Source organism: Photinus pyralis, unplaced genomic scaffold (assembly GCF_008802855.1).
Source record: "Photinus pyralis isolate 1611_PpyrPB1 unplaced genomic scaffold, Ppyr1.3 Ppyr1.4_LG10, whole genome shotgun sequence".
NCBI lineage: Eukaryota > Metazoa > Arthropoda > Insecta > Coleoptera > Lampyridae > Photinus > Photinus pyralis.
In genome coordinates this window covers 5,049,897-5,074,931 of record NW_022170250.1, presented here as the reverse complement: position 1 = coordinate 5,074,931, position 25,035 = coordinate 5,049,897, and the positions used below count along the sequence as shown (strand labels likewise).

The 25,035-nt window shown below is 36.1% G+C and overlaps 3 protein-coding genes across 6 annotated transcripts; 1 reads left to right on the top strand and 2 right to left on the bottom strand.

Moving 5' to 3' along the window:
• Positions 1-6,174: 6,174 nt before the first annotated feature.
• On the bottom strand, positions 6,175-8,337 carry LOC116161478. The gene has a single exon (XM_031474831.1). It carries the CDS (start codon positions 8,335-8,337, stop codon positions 6,175-6,177), a length of 2,163 nt encoding a protein of 720 aa, XP_031330691.1.
• Positions 8,338-11,042: 2,705 nt separating this feature from the next.
• Positions 11,043-12,541, top strand: LOC116161439 (hsp70-binding protein 1-like). The gene is made up of 6 exons (XM_031474778.1): positions 11,043-11,425; positions 11,474-11,654; positions 11,708-11,929; positions 11,977-12,132; positions 12,184-12,392; positions 12,440-12,541. The coding sequence occupies exons 1-6, from the start codon at positions 11,231-11,233 to the stop codon at positions 12,500-12,502; spliced, it is 1,026 nt and encodes a 341-aa protein (XP_031330638.1). The 5' UTR covers positions 11,043-11,230; the 3' UTR covers positions 12,503-12,541.
• A 4,756-nt stretch (positions 12,542-17,297) lies between these two features.
• On the bottom strand, positions 17,298-24,079 carry LOC116161437 (protein bric-a-brac 1-like). 4 transcript variants are annotated; one of them, XM_031474776.1, is made up of 6 exons: positions 23,897-24,079; positions 22,763-23,006; positions 22,552-22,720; positions 22,330-22,504; positions 18,651-18,812; positions 17,298-18,604 (listed from the first exon to the last, which is right to left on the bottom strand). In XM_031474776.1, exons 2-6 carry the CDS (start codon positions 22,996-22,998, stop codon positions 18,294-18,296), a joined length of 1,053 nt encoding a protein of 350 aa, XP_031330636.1. In that variant the 5' UTR covers positions 22,999-23,006; positions 23,897-24,079; the 3' UTR covers positions 17,298-18,293. The 4 variants fall into 4 exon arrangements, with proteins under 4 accessions (XP_031330636.1, XP_031330635.1, XP_031330634.1 ...); XM_031474775.1 differs by lacking the exon at positions 23,897-24,079 and adding an exon at positions 23,740-23,890; XM_031474774.1 differs by lacking the exon at positions 23,897-24,079 and adding an exon at positions 23,155-23,294.
• Between the last annotated feature and the right edge of the window lie 956 nt (positions 24,080-25,035).

Genomic DNA, 25,035 nt, shown 5'->3' with positions numbered 1-25,035 from the left:
TGTACGGATAGAAAAGAAACTTCTTCCTCGTTATTTGCTGACAGGTTTCGTATGACAGCAGTTGGGATAGCTGTGGCAGTGGCTTTTGCGGGCTTTGTTCAAGACGACCACGCACATCTACTACCTTCTCGTTAGCAACTGTTGGGCGACCAGGGGATTTTCCACAAGCAACACTTCCTGTATTGTCAATTTACTTAACTACATGAAGAATGTAGCGTCTTATTAATTATTTTTGTTACTGCACTACTACACTAAATTTCTTAACTACTTATTTGTTTTATTATTGAATAAGTAAAACTATATTCTATAACGGAGTGTTAACATTCGATTTCAAAGGTATATTTTTAAATCTTTGTGGTGAGACGGCTGTCACAGTACAATAAACAAATATAACAAGAGGCAATGAAATAATTAAACCAATGCCAGAGGTTCGAGAGTTACTGAAAAGTGCTGTACCTACACAAATATCGGACAAAGCTATAGCGATAATAAAACACAATTGGCGACACTAGCAAAGGCTACACATCAAATAAGTGATCAATACATAATTAACAGTAACAGTATATAAGTAAGTGTAGTTATAATCTGCATTTACGTTAGATATGCTCATAGATTAATTGACGTACGCAAATACCTCACCTGGTGTTAAAAAAACAAAAGCACACAGCAGTGTCTGACAAAAATAGATAGCGATAAAAAAATGAGTGACTTTCGAGTCACCTTTAAAATGTTGGTTTAAATGGAAAACTTCTAAAAACGACTTGACAGTCACTCATTTTTGATCGCCCGATATATCAAAGATAACTTTTTATATTTGACAAACAATCTGCACAAAACAACACAAGATACGAAGAATCGCATACGATTTTCAATAGGGAAATTTTTTGCCACTCGGCTCGAATTCGAAAACCAGGGTATCGATTCCCGAAGTTAGTCGATATGCTCCGTGATGTGCATGTGATGTGACCGGCTGCCATGACGTCATGATCGTATACGATAGGGATAAGTTCAAGTTTAGCTGCATTCCCGAATCGCGAACAAACTGTATGCGCTAACCAATCACAGACAAGAATTGAACTGTCATTTGTCAGTTTTGTATTTTGTTTCGTTTTTGCATTAAGGATACTGTTATTAATAACCAGAAAATCCTCGAACAATTCCATGTTTTATTTCACAGAAAATATGTGAATTTATAGGTTAGGGCACTGAATAACCTCTATAGCAAAACAGCTGCAAGATCCGTCCTGTAGCTGGAACTGCGCATGACTTTCACGCAACGAGTGGTCTAGGTCTAGACCAGTCGTTGCGTTCGATCAACTTTTCGCTCGATGTGGTAGGTTCGAGAATGCAGTGACATTCACGTTCACATCAAGGTCAGTCGATGTGAACAAAGCACATCTTCGGGAATCGACGCCCAGGGCCGGGTCGATTCCCGAAGATGTGCTTTGTTCACATCGACTGACCTTGATGTGAACGTGAATGTCACTGCATTCTCGAACCTACCACATCGAGCGAAAAGTTAATCGAACGCAACGACTGGTCTAGACCACTCGTTGCGTGAAAGTCATGCGCAGTTGCAGCTACAGGACGAATCTTGCAGCTGTTTTGCTATAGAGGTTATTCAGTGCCCTAACCTATAAATTCACATATTTTCTGTGAAATAAAACATGGAATTGTTCGAAGATTTTCTGGTTATTAATAGCAGTATCCTTAATGTAAAAACAAAACAAAATACAAAACTGACAAATGACAGTTCAATTCATATCTGTGATTGGTTAGCGCATAAAGTTTGTCCACGATTCGGGAATGCAGCTAAACTTGAACTTATCCCTATCGTATACGATCATGACGTCATGGCAGCCGGTCACATCACATGCACATCACGGAGCATATCGACTAACTTCGGGAATCGATATCCAGATTTTGGTCCGGCTCATGTTCATTAGCACAGATCCTTGAACTCGAAGAAATCGATTGGTGAAGGTTTTGACTTCCATGTCTCTTTTCGTTCTCAAGTTAGACGAATACGTATAAGGACATCATATAAGGGAAATTTAAAAAAAATTCTCCTAAAAAAAGAATTTAACGTATTTAGTTACAGTTATCCTTAAAATTAGATTAGTCACAACACTGTTAATTTTAATACCATATTTGAAGTTAGCGTTTAACGTACGTTATTGCGCTCGTCTGATGCTAGAAAGAGATTGGAGTAGTACGTTAAACACCAATTTCAAATTCCTCGTGGATCCTTCGCAAAAAAATACCTTGCCGTTTCACTATGATATGTTCTAGCTGGGACGCACTGTATATTTGAGATGTTCTAAGCACCACCCTTGACCACACATCTATGTGAAGTTAGCTTCACAATTCGCGATTCCGTAATTCAGTATGCGTATAACCAAAGGACATAGTAAACAAACAATGGTGACGTGGTGTTAACTCATTCAACAAATGTTACTCAGAAAGTAAGTAATGTCTAGTTGCCCTGGGATCTCGCTGCATATTGTTTAACACCAAATCCAAAATAGAATTTTGATAAACCAAAACAGATTGTCAACACATTTATTTATAGAATTATTTTCAGGTATGGCTGAGGGTAATGACACAGTACTCATTAAAATAGAACCAAAACAAGAAGAAGAAATCCACTCCTATCTTCAGGAGCACATATCTGTACCTAACGAAGTTTTGGTAACAGTTAAAGGACGAAATTACAATTAGTACACTGTGTTCTAAATCTTCTTATAATGAAGAAGTACAGCGACACTCTGACTTATACCGTGACCTTTTAACTGAATGTAAAGCAGTGTCTAAGGGTTTTAAATGTGCTAATTGTGATTTTGAAACAAAGTATAAAAGCAGCTTCAAACGACATCATTTAATACATACAGTCTCCAAGGATTTTAGATGTGCTACTTGTGATTATGGGACAAATGTTGAAAAACACTTCAACCAACATCTTTTAAAACATAAAGCTTCAAACGTTTTAAAATGTGCTGATTGTAATTATCAGACACATGTTAAAAAGTACTTCGAACAACATCTTTTAACACATAAAGTGTCTAAGGATTTTACATGTGCTTATTGTGATTATGGAACAAACCTTAAACAAAACGTCATACAACATCTTTTAACACATAAAGTCTCTAAGGATTTTAAATGTGCTGATTGTCATTATGAGACAAATGTTAAAAGGAACTTAAACAAACATATTTTAAACCATAAACCTTCCAAGGATTTTAAATGTGTTACTTGTGATTATGGGACAAATAATAAACGCCTCTTGAAACAACATCTTTTAACACATAAAGTTTCTATGGATTTTAAATGTGCCACTTGTGATTATGGGACTAATTATAAACACCTCTTCAAACAGCATCTTTTAAAACATACAGGTTCTAACGTGTTTCAATGTGCTACTTGTACTTATGGGACAAATGATAAACAAAACTTCAAACGACATCTTTTAACTCATAATATGTCTAAGGATTTTACATGCGCTGATTGTGATTATGAGACAAATGTTAAAAGAAACTTAAACCAACATCTTTTAAACCATGAAGTTTCTAACGGTGTTAAATGTGCTACTTGTGATTATGGGACAAATCCTATCTTCTTTATTCAAAGGACAAATCACAAACTCAAACGGCATCTTTTAAAATATAAAGTTTCTAAGGATTTTTAATGTTCTAATTATGATTATGAGATAAATAACAGATTGGACTTTGTGCTACACTTTTTGGGATACATTAGGCATTATCTTCAAATCACAGGTGCTCCTGAACTTATCTCATCGAATGGAACAAATTCAACACCTACTATGCGATAAAAAATGAATTGCTTTCGAGTCACCTTTGGAGTTTTGTTTACATGGGAAATTGTACGTAACTTGAACTTCCAAAGGTAACTCGACAGCAACTCATTTTTGATCGCTGCTTAGACTATGAAAGAAGGGACTATCAAGAGCAATACTGTGCGTTGAAGGTGTGATAGCGATATTCTTGGCTTTACTTCATTGAGTGAAGAAATGTTACTTTTATAGAAGATATAAGTTGGAAACAATGCTTTTGTATGAATTTATCATGTATACAGTGTGTCCCCGGACGGACTGAACAAGAGAGAAAAAATTTTTAATTTTAACTACGCAAAAATGTCGTTCTTTTTCTTAAGCTCTAAGGTGTCTAACTTGATTTGCTTATCAGGTTGCCATGGAAGATGACAATGATAGTCTGATTTAATCAAAAACATGCAACTTAGAAAAATTTCCGCTGTAGATTTTGCGTTTTTGTAATTTTGTCAGCTGCTAAAAGGAATATCTAGATTTTTATTTCAGAATAGATGGTTTTGAGGCAAGCAAACATTTTGATAAAGAATGACATTTTTGGGTAAAGTTAAAATTAAAAATTTGTTCCCGCTTGTTCAGTTCATCCGGGGACACACTGTATATAAAAGAACATGTATTTGGAATACAGAAAAGTGACAGCATGGTTTTTATACATTGTTTCTATACCCTTAAGAGAAGGAAAGGGTTTTTTCTGTCATAGTCTAAAGCCCGTTTGTAACGATCACTTATTTAGTCAAATTTTTAGTCCTTTTTTTCTTCAATAAAGATGCCATCCTAAAAATGTCAGTGAGCTATTATTATAGTGAGCTTTCAAAAATGAATATAAATTTAATTTTAATTTTACAAATTCCCTATAATCTGTCAAAAGTGACTAAAAAATTGAGGAAAATAGGAAGGTTCTAAACTTTACAAAAATAGGACAACTTTCAGTTCCTAAAATAATAATAATTTTTTCGTATCTTACATCGGAAGTAAGATATGATAACATCCAAAAAGTCAAACGCTTTGACCCTGTATTTCAGAAACGAACGTAGGAAGATTGTTTCTGTTTGTGAAATGATGCGTTTCACAAAAAAAGTGGCACACGAAAAGATCAAATCTCTATCTTTAAAAACAGCTGCCGTGTCAACGAAAATAGAACCCACGGTACAATTAAATCTTGTAATTTGCAAACGCGCATGCGAGTCGCGTGTTTGACATGCCGGTATTGTTGCAAATCTACATGAAGTTAGTTTTTACAATTCCCTTGGACACAGCTTTTTTTTGCATGATAACCAAACAAGTAATAGTGGCGTGGTGTTAACTCTTATTCAACAAACGTTGTTTTACTCAGAAATGTATATTGTTTAGTACCAAGACTGATTTTTTAACACATTTATTTATAACATTATTGTTGTAACTTATAAGGTAGGTATGGATGGAGATAATGACACACTGGTGATTAAAATCGAACCAAAACAAGAAGTAGAAATCCATTCCGATGTTCAGGGACACATTTTAGTTCGCAACAAAGTTTTGGTGAAAATAAAGGACGAAATTACGATTAGTACACAGTGTTCTAAATCTCCGTATAATGACGAAGTACACCAACTCTCCGACTTTCAAGGTGACCTTTTAACTCATTGTAAAACAGATTTTAAATGCGCTGACTGTAATTATGAGACAAATGATAAAGGCAGCTTCCAACGACATCTTTTAAGACATAATATTGCTAATGATTTTAAATGTGCTACTTGTGATTATGGGACAAATAATAAACACCACTTCAAACGACATCTGTTAACACATATAGTTTCCAAGGTTTTTAAATGTGCTACTTGCGATTATGGGACAAATTATAAATCTGATCTTTAAAATACACCTTTTGAAACAAAAGCTACTAAGGAGTTAATGTACTTGTTGTTATATACTGATTAATTTGCACCTACCTCTTGTCGCGTACATCCACGTGACTTCTGTCGTCGTGACTGTCTTTCCGGTTCCGGTGTACGAGACCCGTGCAACGTTGTCACGTTTACCTTATATTACATCCCCCCTTTTTATGTCTTAAAGTTCAAAGTCTTTAGAATAGTTTATCAGGCAAGTTCGGTTTCACTTAAACAACTGATTTAGAATTGTCAACTTAATACTATAGTCTTGTCTTTATAACTACGGGTTTATGGCACTAATGACTACAAGCAAGGTTTCCACACTCACAACGAGACCTCGGTGGCCTTACCACGCGACCCGATCTGGTTGTGTAAAACTGTTGCTCTGCTGGAATAACACCTCGAGTTACACTATTGTCTTCGTTTGACTGGACATAATCATTTCCTACCAGTGGACGCTGTTCAGTCTCTTCCGTCAGACTTCTTTTGAGGATCTATTCCTACACCCTTGTTTGATATTATAAAACCAAGAAAGGTAAGTGACTTAACTCCGAAAATACATTTGTCCTTGTTGAGTTTTATACCTTTCTCCGAACACCGTTGCAATACGAGTTGAAGTCTACGATCATGTTCTTCTCGCGTACTGCCGAATACAAGCGTATCGTCGGCTACGTTGATTATACCGTCGAGACCTTCTAGGGCTTCCCACATCTCTCTTTGAAACCTCTCTGGGGCGGACGTGATACCCATGGGTAACTTTTTGAACGCCCAACGACCGAAGGGGCTTATAAAAGTTGTTAGGAGTTGAGATTGTGGATCTAACGAAACATGATAAAATCCTGCAGTGGCGTCTATTTTTGAGAAAAAATTTGCATTGGGACCTATTTGTGCTAATGCTTCACTTATATCAGGTAAAACGAGCTTTTCCGTAAGAACACATTTATTTAGCATGGAATAGTCCACACATATACGAACTTTACCGTCCTTTTTCGGAACGGCCACCATAGGCGCACACCACCGGGTGGGTTGAGAGACCTTAAAGATGATATTCTGTTTTTCTAACGCTTCCAAATTCTCTTTGACCGCGTCGCGTAAATGGATCGCTACTCTTCGCGGGGTAGCGATTGAAAATGGTTTAGAATCCTGTTTCAACTCAATTGTATACTGTTTTCCAAGGTCACCTATTCCTTGGAACAGTTGAGGGAAATTATCTTGAATGGTTATCGAGCTTGCCCATGATAGCATCCCCAATGCTTCTATGGCATCGCGACTTAACAAGTTAGCGTGTAGGTTCTCAACAACATAAACCTCAGTGCTGTGGATTCTGTCTTTATAGAACATATTTACTTCAAATGTACCTTTGACATTAATTTTGTCACCCGAAGCGGACAACAAGGGTCTCTGGGGAGAGTCTAATTGTGTATGTTTAAATTTGGGCAATAACTCCGCTTTTAATACTGTAACATCTGCTCCCGTATCAATTTTAAAATTTATAGGCACTCCACTGACATTAACTATAGCTTGCCAGGGTTCACAGCATTGAGTTTGTATCGATCCCAAAAAGAATAAATCGCCTTCACTTACCCCAGAGTTGTTCTTTATCTCTACTGCGGCAACCTTTTTAGCTTCGTATCTACTTTTTGAGTTGGTTTGATGCTGCATATTGCGGGACGGACATTTTGCTGCCCAATGGCCATTCCTGTTACATGATCTGCAGAAGTCGTTTCTCGCAGGGCAATCTGTAAATGCGTGCCGGGGGCTTAATCCACATTTTCGGCACTCCTTCTCCTCTTGTGGTTGTGGGTTGTCTCTGTTTTTCTGAAACGTTTTCCCACTACCTAAGTTTCTTGTAGCATTACTGTTGTATTTCTGCTGAGTATTTTTCGGTTTAGTACCCCTGTGGACGTAGTTTACCTCTGCATCAATTTGCTCGGATGTACTAGTCTCGGGGTTTGGGCCACTTGCTCGTATGACGGTCTGTTGTTTTTTCAATGATTCGGCTAACCTTATTTTCCTGATGATTTCTTCCAAAGAATCGTCCGGCTTGGCTTGTAATTGAACTGACAGTCGGTTATCAGCTAGTCCAGCAATTATGCGAAGCTTTATCATCTCAGCTTCCATTGTACCCCATTCACAGGTTTGTGCTAAATTGGTCAAATCTGTGATGAAAATATCACATGATTCTTTGTTATTCTGCGCGCGTTGTAAAAACCGTACACGTTCGTACACTAAGTTTTTCTTTAACACGAAATAATTGTCGAATTTGCTAAAGACAATTTCAAAATCTTTGAGTTCCTCGTTGCTCAAATGAAAAGATTTCAAAATGTTCTCAGCTTTACCACCCACATATCCCACAAGGTAGTCCACTTGCTGTTCACTACTATAGTTCGCCAATGCAATACGTTTGAATCGTAAAATTCGCGTTTTCCATTCGCTCCAATCTTCAGCTTGAAACGTAAATTCAGATGGCGGCGGTACCGGCACCGATAATGACGAATGTTGCGATATATTGGCGGTCGCGTCACTCGCGTTATTGTTCCGTAATTGCAATTGCAATAATTGCGTGATTAGTCTTTGCTGCTCAAGCAATTGAGTTTTGTAATCCAATTCAGGGCCCTCATCCATTATAAAGTTAGGGGGGTTTTCCTTTTTTTTTTGAACGGTTGACACTTACTCAATTTGACAACTACAACGGTCGGTATATATCGCCGAACCACGAGATTATGCACTTCACAGCACTAAAATCTAAATCACTTCTTCTTCTCTACACGAATCGCTAACAGGGCGGCAATTTCAGTTTAATTTTATCGCTGTCACCATGTTATATACTGATTAATTTGCACCTACCTCTTGTCGCGTACATCCACGTGACTTCTGTCGTCGTGACTGTCTTTCCGGTTCCGGTGTACGAGACCCGTGCAACGTTGTCACGTTTACCTTATATTACAGTACTGATTGCGATTATCAGACAAACTATAAATCTGCACTTAAAAAACACTTTTTAAAACATAAAGTTTCTTAGAATTTTTAATGTGCTAATTATGATTATGAGATAAATAATAGATCGGTCTTTGTGCTACACCTTATGGGATACACTAGGGGTTATCTTTAAATCAAAGGTGCTCCTGAGCTTTTTTCATCGTAAGTAACAAGTCAATAACTACACTATGGTAGAAAAAAGGTTGAGGTTTTTCACACAAGACTCATCCCGCTCTTGAATATTTATGCTATTCGATAGATATAGATACATTAAAACTTGTTTCTTTACAAATATACATTTTACAAAATGCATTATAGGTGTACTTATATCTAGATTGTTCACAAATGTTATACACAACGCAGAAAGCAAAGTGTCGCTGAATTTTAGCATGAACTTGTATGAACAAAACAAAATGCAAAATCAGCAAAGCTAAATCAAGATCGAAGAATCAAATAACCACCCCTTAAATGACTTTAATGTTAATGTGTTGCTATGACTTGAAAACTGTCTTGTTCCCTTTTGCCATGTTAAATTACATTTCTTTGTACCATTAATTACCAGTTTGCTATTCAATTACAGCAATACTTGTTTATTGGATATAATTATGACGTAGCGGTAGCGGCATTCTCCAACCAAAAACATTTGGGGCGACTAGGAAGAGAGCCCTGAGTTGGAGACGCCCATGGTAAGATCCAATCATAGAACAACAAACTTAGAATGGAAACTCTAATGTAATGTATAAAGTCACTAAATATAGAAAGTACCGCAATCCATTGGGCTCGTGTGTTAGAGAGAGAACGCATGATTTTTGCCCAAAAATGGCGGAAGTTACCAGATTCTAGTAACTTTAATGTTAGGGATTGTTCCACCTGTTTGGAGATATCTGTATATATTTTTATNCCTTTTCCTTAGACCATATAGTACATGGACTGCTAATTGTAACTAAAATATGGTCAAGGACATCGCCTGGGTATGTGAGTTTCAGGGTAAACGAGTCTGTCCGAAGTTGTCCGATTAGACACGATTTGAGACTGTCAACCTATAAATTAACAAACGTCAATTAATTAACCGCCTAGATATCCCAAAAAAAGCAAACTTATTCTTATTTGTGGACGTATAGTAAATAACGAAGAGTATTTAAAGCTTCCCGTACTACGCGGTTGCTATAAAGCTGCTCTTTAAGCGATCCTAGTGGTGTTTACACGACTTTAGTTTACCCTGAGATTCACATACCCACGACTACAGTGCCCTCTATCCGTGACCACCCATTTTGTATTGAAAGCATAGGGCGAATAGCAGTCCATGTACTATATGGTCTAAGGTTGCGACACACAATCTCCGTTTTAAACACTCAAATGCGTGCGAAAAAGGGCCTTTAAAACACACGTGCTTTAAAGTTGCTAAGTAACGATACTTCAAGTATGACTTCATAGAACAACAAACTTAGAATGGAAACTCTAATGTAATGTAAAAATGACGCGCCACCTCGTGTATGTTCCCAGCAGCTTTTTCGTGAATGGCGCCAAATTTAAATATTAAAATGTAAGCTACGTCCGCATTATACTGCATTTCTCCGGATCTGTAACAATAACATTGGATTTGACTAGCTGAAACCTAAAAGGTAAATGAATCCAGCCAGTGAAGTCCAATTTTGTTTGTTAGGCATCCAGATAAATTCAGTTTAATGCCGATGCACCTCAGCAGTCAGGGGCTTCAAAGAGTACAGACCACTTGTTTTATAAGTAACAACTCCAATTAATCCAATCAAGGAGTAATATTTAATTTAATATGGATATACAAGATACAAGATCAACTTCATGGAACTCTACTTTATGATGCTCTCAAGATCGTTCTAAAAACAAAATATGTAGCAATTTATTACAATTCAATTAGTATTACCTGCTAAAGATAATGTGCGAACTGCCACACGCTTTAAACCTCTTCGTGTTCTAGGTTCTAAAGCGCAACCAGAAAAATGACGTTCACGAACCAAAAACTTTTGTGTAAATTTCTTCCACATTATATTCTAAACCAATTCTATAAAAACTTCGGGCTCCATTTTTGGGAAACGTCTTCACAATTTGTCACACAACATTTACGTTTTCGATTTGTATATGCATAATTCATTGTAATAATGAATAGTAATTATACTTAAAGCACAATAAGCCGTCAATCAAAATTCAAAATTCAACTGTCATAATGGCGACACGTACTAAAGTCCCTAGATTTAGTACCTTTTACACGCACGCTAACTCTGCGCCATCTATTGAATGTTCTCCAAACTAATTATATTTGTACTCAGTTGTTCCCGTTTACGTTTCCCTTCTAAGTTTTTTGTTCTGGGGATCCAATGAATAAAGAGATCACTTTGTAGTAACTTTTGTTTTCCCCTAAAAAACCATATTTCAATTGTTCAGGTTATGTTTTCATATTTGTGTGAATTGTAAATTCCATTTTTACTAGTTCGTTATTTCAGAGGTTACTTCCTCACTACAATTTGAGTAATAATCAAGTTATCGCTATCGCCTCGCGTCAGAAATGTCAGAAAACAACGAAATTGCCGGTGCCATAACATACCCGAAAGGTAAAAATGTGGAGAACGGATCTGATGCAGCTCCTATTAGTCAACCTAGGCAACCTACTGATCTACAAGGACTATTACGATTCGCAATGGAGGCGACAAAGGCAGAGGATGCGCCGAACGAATCGTCAGTCGGACCTATAGACGAGGAAGTAAGTCACCGACGTTTCCTTAAATGTTTTCATCTCGACTGTTTATAGCGGAAGAAGTTTCTCGAAAACGCCCTCGCTTCCATGTCCGTTGACGTGATCGAAATTTTACAGACCAACATTAAGATCTTGCAAAACTGCGACGTGCTCACCGAAAGCGGCGATATCGCTCAACATGTACTCGCGTTAGAAACAATTTTGGATTATATCGACAATACCGATGTCGCAAACGGTAGGTGAAGCTTCGAGAGGGAAAATCCGTGACAACACACTTTCCCCATTTAGATTTCCACAAAATAGGCGGATTCTCCATCTTCAATCCGTGCCTGAAGTGCGTCAAATCGGAGATAAGAGCGGGCGCCTGCGACGTTATAGCCGAGCTTTGTCAAAATAATCCGTACTGTCAGCGGATGGTGCTCGACGCAGCCCTAATTCCGACACTTGTAAAGATTTTAGCGACGGACTCCAGCAACACCGTGTGCGTCAAGGCGCTTTACGCGATTAGCTGTAGGTAAATCTGTGTCTTGAACGTTGGTCTATTGAATGTGTCTTAGGCGTTATACGACAGTATACGGAAGGGTTTCACCAGTTCGTTCAGTACGAGGGACTTTCCGTTTTACTGAAAACGTTGCAGAAGAATGACGACAAACTTACAACAAAAACCACATTCCTGTTATCGTCGCTGTGCGGCACTCAGCCAGATCTGATGAGTAAGTCTTTGTTAAGTGCGATTATAAAACTAAAATGAAGACAACATATAGGCAGGTTGGTATTTTTGGAGTACGTTCCTCTGCTGATCTCGTTGCTGAACAATGTGAGAAAACCAAGTCACGAGCACATATTGTCTTTGCTTTTGCTGCTAGCCACCGAGAATCATTCCGCCATGATGTGCTGTAAGGATCCAAAGTACAAATTGCAGGGAATATTAGAGAATCATATAAAGATTGTCGCGGGCAAGGAGGAGTATCAAGTAAGTATAGTGAAAGATCAAAGAAAATTCTAACTATTTTATTTTAGGAGGAGGAATCGTACTGCCGACAATTATTAAGGCTTTTATTCCCTGCAGCTAATGGCTTATAATGTTAAATTCTTTGTAAATAAATGTGTATTTAGATTTTAGCTTTTTCAATCATTCTTATGCAAATACAAGGTGTCTCATCAAAGATGCAGTTATGTCACAGAATATTATAGAATAGAAGGAGCATGGCATACTCCATATTCTGTGGTTATATGAATGCGTGAGGTTGGCCCCGCCCACATGAAATAATTTGACAAAAATGTGTCCAGCTTTAGTGCTCGAAGCTTATCGTTAGTGCTGCTACATAACATGAGAAAAATTTTTAAAAAAACAGAGGCAGGGCCAACTTCACACTCAATTTTTACTTATCGAAATATGAACACAGACAGTGTTTGTGCTTTGTGCTGTTAAATGCTAGATAAACAATGTCTCAAATTCTGTCGCTGCTCCTAGAAAAGTCAAGTGTGACGTTATCCCGCCCATACATTTTTAACTAAGTGAGACCACATGTCATTGTTAGTGCTGTTTTGTGCTCGAAAATTGCGTTTCCAGCATATCTTTTCAAGAAAACCGAAAAAAACTGAAATGATGTGTGAAGTTGGCCCCATTCATGATTCAAATTTTTGTGACAAGAACAAATACATATATTACGCACCCAACAAGGGAAACCTTCTACGGGACAAAACCCGGCATAGCCCACACAAATACATGAAATAAATCAACTACAGCAACAAAAATACACAAATAAAACATTTCCAAATTGTACGATAAAATGAGATAATCAAATCAAATGCAGTTAAACAAATTCATACAAACAAAACATGCATAAGACATCATGAATGCAGTGGAAAACATCATAAATCAATTTAGTACAAAAACACATTAAAATACATGTACCATCAATTGAAATAAAACAACTCATAAAATGATAATTTTGAACAATTTTTGGAGTTGATGCACTAAAATATGAAAGAAACGTGACTGTGTCTAGTGTTAGTTTATAATTTGTGGTAAAACAGAAGCAGTATTTGAAGATTATAAATAAGTAAACGATTTACTGAAAGCATGATGATACACCAGTGCAATTAAATAAATGATCATCAGCAGTTAGTACCAATTTCATAATTTTTTTGATTTGCGGGAAATTCAAATTGTCCTCACTTCTAATGAATCATGTACAAAAAATATGTAAATAATAACAAATTGTGGCAAGAAATTCAATTATTAATAGTTAGTACAAGAAAGAATGAAATGGTTACTACCTGTAAATACACCTTCAAAACACAACAAAATAAATAATCAAAAAGAAGAAAAAACGGGAAAGTGTGATTGCGTGATGCCCTCCATCGCCCCCGTCGCCATCTTTTTTTCCCCTATAGTTTCGTTATAAAAATTCCCTAGTCTTCGGCAAATCGGCATCTGCGCAGAACGGTCGAAATCATTGAAATAAAAGACTACGGAACGAGCTTATGTACGAGTATAGCGTGATTAGAGCTAGAATCCTATTAGGCTTCTTAATATTGTGATGTGCCCAGGTCGACAGTTCCCGCGCTAATGAAAGCGGGAAAAACACGAACTCGGAACACCACAGCGTAGTAATACAAACCTCGCACTCAACAAATGGCCTGAACCCCTACGTTGTGGAAGACCAGGTTGCACTCACTCGTACCTATGTATCATCGGAAAGTATGGAACGCAAATAACACACTTAATGAATTGGAAACGCAAATAAAGTTTGTTGAGTACGTAATTGATCAAAAGTGTAAAATGAATCAAAAGGCTGCTGCTAATTAATAATTGGATATCTTGTGACATTCTTCTTCATTACACCTTTCCATAATTTCGAAACAGAAAGCTACCGCTAATCGTCTTTGACAATCGCCTTTACGTATGTCCTTGATGGCATTGAAATTTGTAGGACAGAAATTTATTCTTTTGTAAAATTCTGAAAACACGTCTATGATGTAGAGAGTAGAGACCTACGTTGGATGCAATCTATACAGCAAGTTTAAATTTGGATTTTCAGCACAGAGCAACCATCGGCAAACTCGCACGCATACATAATCATAAACAAAATATACAGAATTTATTGTAGGCGTTGACAGTTGACATATTTGCACTGGCATAATAAAGACTGACAGAAAACCAATATTCGATCACTACATGTCAGGGATCGATTAAACGAATTGATTAGCAATATCGACAAGATGGCTCTTTTCAAAGACATAAAAAAACAGTACATAAAACATAATCTCTGCGTATGTCAGTTCTGAACTTTAGCCAGCCTCTGCTACGTCAAATCGAGATTAAATATTCGGTATCAAATATCAATATCAAATATAGCACAGTATACACATTCGAAACAAGTCACCCTGCCAAATATTAATAATCATAATCACCCGGTTCAAATAAATAGTAGGAGCATAACGTTATGAACTATCACATTACAACAAAACAAAGGAACATGTCGTGGCAAACATTAATGTAAAGTAGTTAATTCTCAATGCCAAGTGCAATATGTAACAATCAACCACCTAACGTACGTCACTCGCTCCCAGATGAAGCACCCTGTAAATAAACAGTAACATATTCATGCCAACAAAAGCGAAATGTGCTGCAATAAATTCAATTATAAATTAAAATGTAGTTCTGCATACATACTTGTATTGAATATCGCCCCTAAGGGAACATACTGTATCTAAATATAAATAAAAACACGTAAATCGGTCAGTAATTCATGTTGCCAACGCTTGGAACAAAGGAGTACTGTAATTTGAAAAACAACATATATATGTAGAATCTCTCTACATTTACTTAATTCAAAGTGCGCTCAGAATAGCAAATGAGCAATGTGTATTTAGAATCCGTTATAAACGACAATGGTCGTCGCTATACTGGAATGCGGGCAATTTGCCAAATAATAACACGATCACACAATTACTAAAGGGATGCAATACATGTAAGGATAGAGACTACGTCACCTTTGCAATTGTCGAAGTTGCACTCACTATACGGAACGTAAAAATTACCTCTGCCCTCAAAAAAAGCACAAATACCTCTGCCTAAATTTCTCCTTTTTAACAAATCCTAGACGAAAATTGTTAATATCGACCGTGCTCCGAGACGTCGGGTCGATAGGGATCATTTAGTTCCCTCGCATAGCGTTATATTTGACACTTTTATTGTAAATTATGGCCCATATCAATGTAGAGTGTTCCACGGATACGAAACGAAGCGCAATCTTGACTTTTTCGTCGCGCCAGGGTCGGTTTCGGGAATATTTGAATCGAATTCGGTTCCATCACAATACCTTTAGTGTCAAGTTTTGGAATATACGCGTAATAGTAGTTTGACTTGGAATTGGCCTCTCTGGATATTTTACACTAAACAAAGTGGTAACTTGAAGGGCACTATGTCCTGAGAATTTCAATTTTCTCTGATAATGAATAGGTACTTACATTTTTATTTTATTTAATAAATTACAAGCAATAAGTGTGATGTCAAAAATAACAGAAAAAAGGGGTCTCTACTTTTTGATTTATAAAATTCCATGGCATCACATCAGATTGAAAAAGATGCGGTTATTATTTTTCCAATTTTCCGTCTTTATTATGAAAAAAATTGAAAAGTAATACTTACTGTTGAATGGCGTAAAAAAAATTTTTCTACAAAAAACCTTAATACATTTTTGCTCTAAAATAATTTGGGGAGCCAATAATCGCATATTATGAATTTTAGATTGAAATCCCTATGTTGCGTTACGCAAGTCACCACCCTATACAGGGTCATTCTTGACGGGCGTCAGTTAGAAAGATATGGAAAACCTTTGAAAATGAAAATAAACTGATAAGTTCTTTAAGGGTTTTGGCACATGATGAATTGAACTAAAATATTTTCAAGATGGCGCCACTTCCGGAAATACCGGAAGTAGTGATCACCTTTGTTATTTTAAATAGGGACCCCCTATTTTTTCTACATTTTCGGATTCTACGTCGAATTTGGAGTACAATGATACCCCATAGTTGACCCTTTGCTCCAAGGGCTTCGTCGATATTCAAGTTTTTATGTCAAAAATTGAATTTGCAGGGGTCATTTTAAAAATTTATTATTCGAAAACGGTGAGAGATATTGCAAAACAGTTTTCAATTGTTTATTAACAAAAAGATCGAATTTTCTTATGGTATACGAAATCGTCTAAAAAAGTGAGAGTACGTCACTTTTTCAAAGCTCTTAATTTTTAAATTTCGGTAACTCCATTTTTTTAAATGGCACCCCCCATTTTGTTCTTCACCGTTGTTTTCCTTTTTCCCAGACCTTTAATTTGATACAAAATGTCGAAAGCTGCTTCAAACGGTTTCCGAGATATTCCATGTTTTAGTTACTTCTTGTGGAAAATTGATAAGAAATTAATTCGCTTGATGTTATTCTTTAGTCCCTATTTAAAATAACAAAGGTGATGACTACTTCCGGTATTTCCGGAAGTGGCGCCATCTTGAAAATATTTTAGTTCAATTCATCATGTGCCAAAACCCTTAAAGAACTTATCAGTTTATTTTCATTTTCAAAGGTTTTCCACATCTTTCTAACTGACGCTCATCAAGAATGACCCTGTATATTATGATCCAAGGAAGTAATGAAGAAAAAAGCAAAGATATGGTAAATGTAAACAGTAAATTAATTGCTAGCTACTAATGGATATGGAGTTCAGAATATCTTACTTTGGTGGTGGCGCCACCTATGCAGTAATTTCGAGCTTTATAAAATAGCCCCTTTCAAAAATATAAATGGTCAATATAGTATATTGTATATTTTTGAGTGAATACTGTATACAATGTCTAAGTCACAAGACATAAGCGCTCTATGTACTAGAAAAATATATTATGATGGCACTTTACACCTAATACCTAACATACACAACTAAGAGTCTCTATTATGGTACAATCATGACGAACTGAAGGGCGAGAGATCTTGAGTACAAAACAATTCTACATATTACCTCGATCAATAATAGGCTTTAAGTCTTTACACGTACAGATCATTCATTTTTAGCGCAAAAAAAAAACAAGTCTGTACAAAATTACATGGCGAAAATGTTTAAGTAACCTTTATAGGATTATATATTACGTACGAACTAAAATGCCTAAACATATACACAAATCTAAACTAACACAATCGACGTAAAAACGCAACTTCAAACGCAAAAAAAAACAGTACACACATTTCTCTATACATTTTTTCCAGTTGGTTTAGTTACTAGCACGCGATGTGGTGTCTCGGTTTTTGAAGATCGAACGCCCACCTTGACGGGCCGCTTAAAACTACTCTTACTTTAACTACATGAGGTTCCGTGCGGTTCTAACTAATCTGTTGCGTTAACCAACCGGTCATAAACAAAATATGGGCGCTCGTCATTTTGTTCTTATATTTACACATAACTAAATGAAATCACGTTTAGAGCTGCACTGCGATAAGCATAAAATCGAGTCTTGGGAAATTTGTAATAAATAAAATTTCGGACTAGCAGAATTAAGTCGGCGGAGGAAAAATTGTACACATTCCCTCTGTGTTTGAATACATGAATACACTACCTATAAATATACTTCTCGGTTACATGCAATTTGGACCATTGCATCTTTACAAAAAATTATACTAAGACTATACTGACGTGATGTAAAAAAAGAACATCTCAAAAAAATTATTCCCGTCGGTAATACTGATACATAACCACAAAAATTGATCAAACTTACACGTATATAAATAAAAATCACAATAATCCAGAAAATGGTATCGTATAAACTTAGCTAAAAAATGAGCATGCAGGAAAATAAATAACGATGAGAGATGAGAACGATTTTACTTAAGCTTAGAGACGCCGAGCGCGGGCAGTTTATAATGAACGATATGGTACGGTGGTCCTATCGGACTTGTGTTGCCGGGTGCGTTGTACGTCGACGCCGGCGGCAACGACGCGCCCGACGGACCCGAACACGACCGTCCCCTTTTCCTTCGCGGCAATATACCTTTTCTCGCCATATAGAATCGTATCGTCGAGATTGGAATATTAAATTGATCACTAACATTTTGAAACGTCTGCCCTCTCGTTATGCACTCGGCCGCCCGGCGCAGCTCCTCGTCGGATCGACGGATGCGCCGGTTGGGACCGCCTGAAATCGAAGGATGAGAACAGTTTGGACAACGGCGTCTACTCACCCGGTGAGCCGTCGTACTGACAAGAGACGTTGGCGATGGCGTAGTCGGTTTTCGCGTCGCTGTTTAGTATGCCGTCTTCTTCTAAAAATTCCGTATCCATAAGCTCACTGTCGCCCTCATAACAAAAATCCTCTTCTGTCGGTTCCTCCTTCGCATCTTCATCTGTTAACACCAAACATTAATAAAATTCATAACAAAGGTTGTCATAATGGTATGGCGTCAGTATAGATAAGTAAGGCGGACGCCACTGTAAAAAGTACTAAATCCAGCAGTAACTCAAATGGGTCTCTGTATTTCATTATATAAAGTACAAAAGAGAAATAAATTTTTTTTTAAATATTGTAGCGAATTTTCTAGAGCGATACCAGGGCGCCATCAAGACCATAAAGCATTAGTCACCGGCGATAAGGTATCAAAGCGGACGTGACTCATTCTTTCCCTAAAATATGATACGTTGATTCGAGACCTCTCTAGAAGCTTTTTTTTTTGCTATATAAGCAAATTCAATTGTGTTTAGCCTTAGTCTTACTATCGATATCAAGATGATTAATAATGAAATACCGCGCACTGATATAATTACGTTAGAAATTACCTATTATAAATGTGTCTGCAAGTTAAGTAATAAACGTGAAATTGTTATAAGTACTATTTTATACAATTTTTAGAAGTTTCTAAAATTTTTTTTAATTTCTTTAAGAATAGTAGTAGCGTACAAGAAATTTGAAGTGGTTTGCCCTGAGGGAAAAATAACTGTACAACTTTGGTGTGCCCCGCTAGCATTTTGTAGAACTTTCTAGAATTTCTTATATTTTTAGAACTTTCCTTGAATGTTTTAGAATTTTTTACGGGCGCAAATGTACACACAATTACTATTTTACACAATTTTTAGAATTTTCAAAAAAATTTTTAGAACTTTTTTGAATTGTTTTTTTTAGAATTCTTTCCAAACACAATTACTATTTTATACAATTTTTAGAAATATTATCGAATGGACATTCACACAGAATTATTATTTTGAACAAACATTTTCTAGAATTTTTTTAATTTCTTTTAGAATTTAGCATTTTGTAGAATTTTCTAGAATTTTTTTTAGAATTTCTTAGAATTTTGTTGAAGTTTTCTTGAAATTCCTAGATTACTATTTTATACCATTTTTAGAATTCTCCAGAATTTTTGCAATTTTTAGCGAATTGAAAAAATTTTGAATTTTTTTCCGAACACAGATGCACACAAAATTACTTTATACAAATATTTTCTAGATTTTTTAAAAAGTCATTTAGAAATTTTAATGTGCACAAAATATGAAGTCATGTAGAATTTTAGTGTACACTACCAACATTTTGTGGAATATTTTTAGAATTTTTTAGAAAGTTCTAGAATTTTTTTAATTTGTTTAGAATTTTCTAGAATTTTTTTAGAATTTTCTAGAATTTTTAGAACTTATCTTGAATTTTCAAAATGTTGTCAGAACGCACATGCACACACTATGAAGTGCTAGTTTCTCCCATTTTTAAAATTGTCTAAAATCTTTTTAGAACTTTTCGTGTATTTTCTAGAATTTTTTTAGAATTTTTTTCACAATTCTTCCAGGATTCAAAAACAAAATCTAGAAATTGTAAAAAATCCTAAAATAGCAATTCCCATTCTAGAATAATCCAAACATTCTAGAAAAAATTCTAAGTTTCTACAAAATGCTAGTAGTGTTCACCAAAATTCTAGTGATTTTTTCTCAGGATAAACCGCTTAAAAATTTTGTGTACACTAAATTCTAAAAGAAGAATTTTAAAAACTTCTAAAAAACTAAAAATTGTATAAAATAGCAATTGTGTGTGCATGTGCTTTCGGAAAAAATTTAAAAATACTCATCTCAAAAATTCAAAAAAATTGTGTACCTAAAATAATATTTGCATGTGTTCGCAAAAAATTCTAAAACATCTTTAAAAAATTTTACAAAATGCTAGTGGTATACACCAAAATTCTACAGTGATTTTACCCACTTCAAATTTTGTGTACACTTAAATTCTAAAAAACATTTTAAACAATTCTGAAAAAATTCTAGAAAATGTTTGTAGAAAATAATAATTCTATGTGAATTTTCTAGAATTTAAAAAAATCTTTTTAATTTCTTTTAAAATTTGCTATACATAAAATTTTAAAAGAAATTAAAAAGATTTTTTAAATTCTAGAAAATTCACATACCCACAATTCTAAAAATTGTATAAAATAGTAATTGGTGTGCATGTGCGTTCGAGAAAAAATCTTGAAGATTCAAGGAGTTCTAAAAAAACTCTAGAAAAATTCTAAACAGTTCTAAAAAAAGTCTAGAAAATTGTCAAGTGTTAAAATAATAATTGTGCTCGGAAAAAAATTCTAGAAAATTCACGAAAAGTTCTAAAAACATTCTCAAAAACTCTACAAAATGCTAGTAGCGTACACCAAAATTCTACAGTAATTCTTCTCTCATGATAAAATATTGTGTACAAAAAATTCTAAAAAAAATTGTATAAAATAGTAGTGTCTGCATGTGCGTTCGGAAAAAATTCAGGAAAAGATCCACAAACATTTTAGAAATTTCTAAAAATTGTAAAAAATATTAATTGTGTCTTTGTGCGTTCGGAAAAAATCTAAGATTCAAGAAATTCTAAAAAAAATCTAGAAAATTCTAAACAAATTAAAAAAATTCTAGAAAATTCACAAAAAGTTTTAAAAAAACCCTAGAACATGCACACAGATATTTTATACTTTCTAAACATTTTTTAAAATTAATTTTAAAATTTACGGTTCACAACGTTTAAAGTGGTTTACTCTGAGAGGAAAATAAGTTAGTAAATTTAAAGTGGAGAAAATCACTGTAGAATTTTGGTGTACACTACACTAACATTTTGTAAAATTTTTTAGAATTGTATACAATTTTTTTAAACATTTTTAAAATTTTAGAGGTTTTTTAGAATTTTAAAATTTCGTATACACAAAATTATAATTGGTTTACCCCGAAGAGAAAATCACTGTTGAATTTTGTTTTCCACTAGTGGCACTTTCTAGAATTTTTTAGAATTGTTTTAATTTTTTTTTAGAATTTGCTAGAATTTTTTTAGAACTTTTCTAGAATTTTTTTTCCGAGCGCACATTCAAACGCAATTATTATTTTATACATTTAAGATACGAAAAAAAAAGGAAAAAATGTAACACCCTGTATCTCAGAAAATGAAGCATTTGCAGACAGAAGATATACCCTTAGATCATATAAACATGATCTAAGGATATACCTATAGCAACCTGTCATTTTTTTCATGCAGAATTACCCCCTAATGTTTGTCGCACGCTTTTCACCCTGTAGAGAAGTAATTATGAACTACTCTCATTTCTTAGTGCAGAATCCATTGGTTAACAGAACATTTGATTCAAGAAGTGACTCAACTTTCAATTGGTATTGTGTGTTGCCTATCCCTTATTCATCCACCAATTATAAAAATTGCTTTGGAGTGCACCACTGCATAAGAGTCATACATATTATTTCCCTCTCTCTTTTATTAGAAAAGTGTACCTTTCAATTTTGATTTACATTTCTGTGGTGGCAAATTGCAAGTTACTTTTGGATGTATAATGTGTTGCCTAAGCTACAGGCATTCTGTTTTTGCTTACTTTGCAGTATCAGTATTTAACATGCTGTTGGTTTTACCTTTGACTTGTGCTTCGTTGGAATCCGTCTCCGAGGATGAAGGCTGTGCGGGTGGATCGGTTACTTCCTCCGTCTTCTCCAGTTTACAGTTGACAGTTTGAGGATCTGTCGAACTTTTCACGGGCGGAGTGACGATCGCCTTTTCCCCGTTTGTACTCGCCGCCGCCGCCTTCATCTGCAACGGTCAGGTTAATGGCAATGTTCGACTAACCGAGCTCTCACTTGTGCTTTTAGGTTGCCGAGATGGTGCTGATTGAGGAGCTGGTCCGAACCGCACAATCCCCGTATCTGAAGAGCTTCGGCCGACTTGAGTAAGGAGGGCAGATCGTCCTGGGTCACGTTCACTTCGCCTTTGTACATGAAATCGACCAACGACTGCATCTCCTGAAACCTGAAACGACGGTAAATCGAAATTCGATAATCCACGACTTACTTCATATCCTTCATGAAGATAATGGGATGTTGGCAGGGGTTATCTAGGAGCAACTTTTCGAAGTAAGTCGAGCACGCCGACAGTACGACTTTGTGGCACTTTAACATTTCGTTTTCGCAGGCGAGGGTGACGTCAACAAAATGCTCCGATGTCAGTAGTTTCGGAAAGGCGTTCTGCAAATTCGACTGATAACTGTTCCATCGTACACAAAACTGTTGCGGTGGTGGAGCCGCCATAACTGGGCCTAAAAATGAAATTCAAAAAAATTACCGGCACTTTAAAAAAAAAACCAAAACATAACCTCCCAAGCATAACCTTAAACGTAAAAGCCCTTTTGGTCGGTTTTTGAAAATCTAGTTGCCCCCCGCAATTGTAAATAGGAAAACACTTACCAGAAGAGGGGTAATTCGCGTAAACTCCCTTTATAAAAAATGTTTATATTTCAAACTGGATATAACAAAGATCGCACAGTTTATTGTTTAAAAGTGTTGGGGATTCTTAAAGAGAGACTATTCGGAGAATTATCCAAAATAAATGACGCTACGCCATTTTGGCGAACCCCTAAATTGTCGTCTAAAAATGTTGAACAAATACAACAATTTAACACAATAGCGCACACATTTCACGACGGATTTTAATAAAAAATTACAAAATCGCCTTTATTCTTTAGATACGGTCGACGGTGAAACGCAAACAAATAAAAATTAGACGAAAAATCAATACAAAACTTTTTAATGCAAAATGTAGAGTTAAATAATTATATTGCTCGACGGACTCAAACCAAGACGGATGTCTTCGGAGAGCCGCACTTTAAGAATTCACACAATCGAGGGGTGCGAAGAAGGCGACGTACGTCGACGCTTGCAGCGCGATGCTATAAATTTACCCATCTCTATGTAGGGGGTGTAATATTATAATTCGAAGGTAAACAAGACCCTTTATTCGACGAATTCTTAGTAATTTTGACTGAAACTTACCGTGTCAATAAACCGATAAGGTGTACGCAACCAATACGCGTAAAATCATTTAGCAACAATCGCGTAAATCAATTAAAACCGCCTTCTAAATATAATATTTATATATAGCAACCGCCATTTTGCAATTCGCCGGTCTAAATAGCGTTTTATTATTTACCCTTATCTACACGCGTTCCAGTCGGAGGGCTTTCACACGCCGTCGATTTTTTTTTAAATTTTCCCACTATCTCCACCGTCTTTTGAATATCAAACCCGCGCGAATTTAATTCGATCGTTTAACAACAACAATCTCGAGTGGCGCACGAAGTAACATTTACAAAGCTCGAACGCCCTCGATTTTCTTTCATGCAAATAAAAAAAAACGAAATGATTATTAACCTTTTTCGAACGCATTTATTACTTTAGGGGGATTCTGCAATGAATGCGCGCCACTTTTGAACGGAAAAGAAACCCCTCCAAATTCGAAATAGCGACTGGGATTGGTAGCTTTCTTATTTTAAATGATGAAGTAATACATAAAGGCTGTTTTAATCTTTATGTTCTCCTTTGATGCAAGAGGTAATTAATTCCAAAAGACGTCCAGAGGCCAGAGTAAAGCAAATACGAGCACAATCTAGATAGCAGGACTGTGTAACCGGCAATTGTTGTAGGTAGCAGTGGCGTAGCATATGATAGTTACAAAGAACATTTCCATTGTATTGCATTGTGTGTGATTGCAAAAGGCACAAGGCGCCTAATAAAAGGATTTTTTTGCTGCCCTTAGGTACTCGTTTTAGAGTACTTAGCCGATTGAAGAAGCTAATTATACTGCTCTGAGGTTTATAGTTCCCCTATCTCGTGCGGTTTCAGCTTGTCCCAGACGAGGTCAATTAGCCTTTACCCGACAACAGCCTCGCATCAACATGGAATATATTCAGCCGTGTCATCTGCCGGTCCACAAAGTCTGCATGTGTCGTTTGCCGCTGCGCCATTCTTATGTCTTCGTACCCTCGGCCATCAGTGATGGATCGTATTCATCTCCTCTCACTGATGGGTTAGCGGGCTTCTTTTATGTGACTTTTGTGCAGTCCACAGAAGGGTTCCGGCCCTATTGCCTCCCGCTTGGCTCCTTGTTCGGCCAGTTTATCTACCTATTCATGTTGCGTCCAATGTACGAATGCGTAACTGGTTCTCATCTTAGTGTGATAGTTTATGGCGCTGACTATCCCTGTTTTAAAGTCTTTTTGGTTTGAACCTTTGTAGAACCCTGGGTTTTTTTTCTTTCCCAATTATCTTTTTGTGTAAGGTTTATACTGT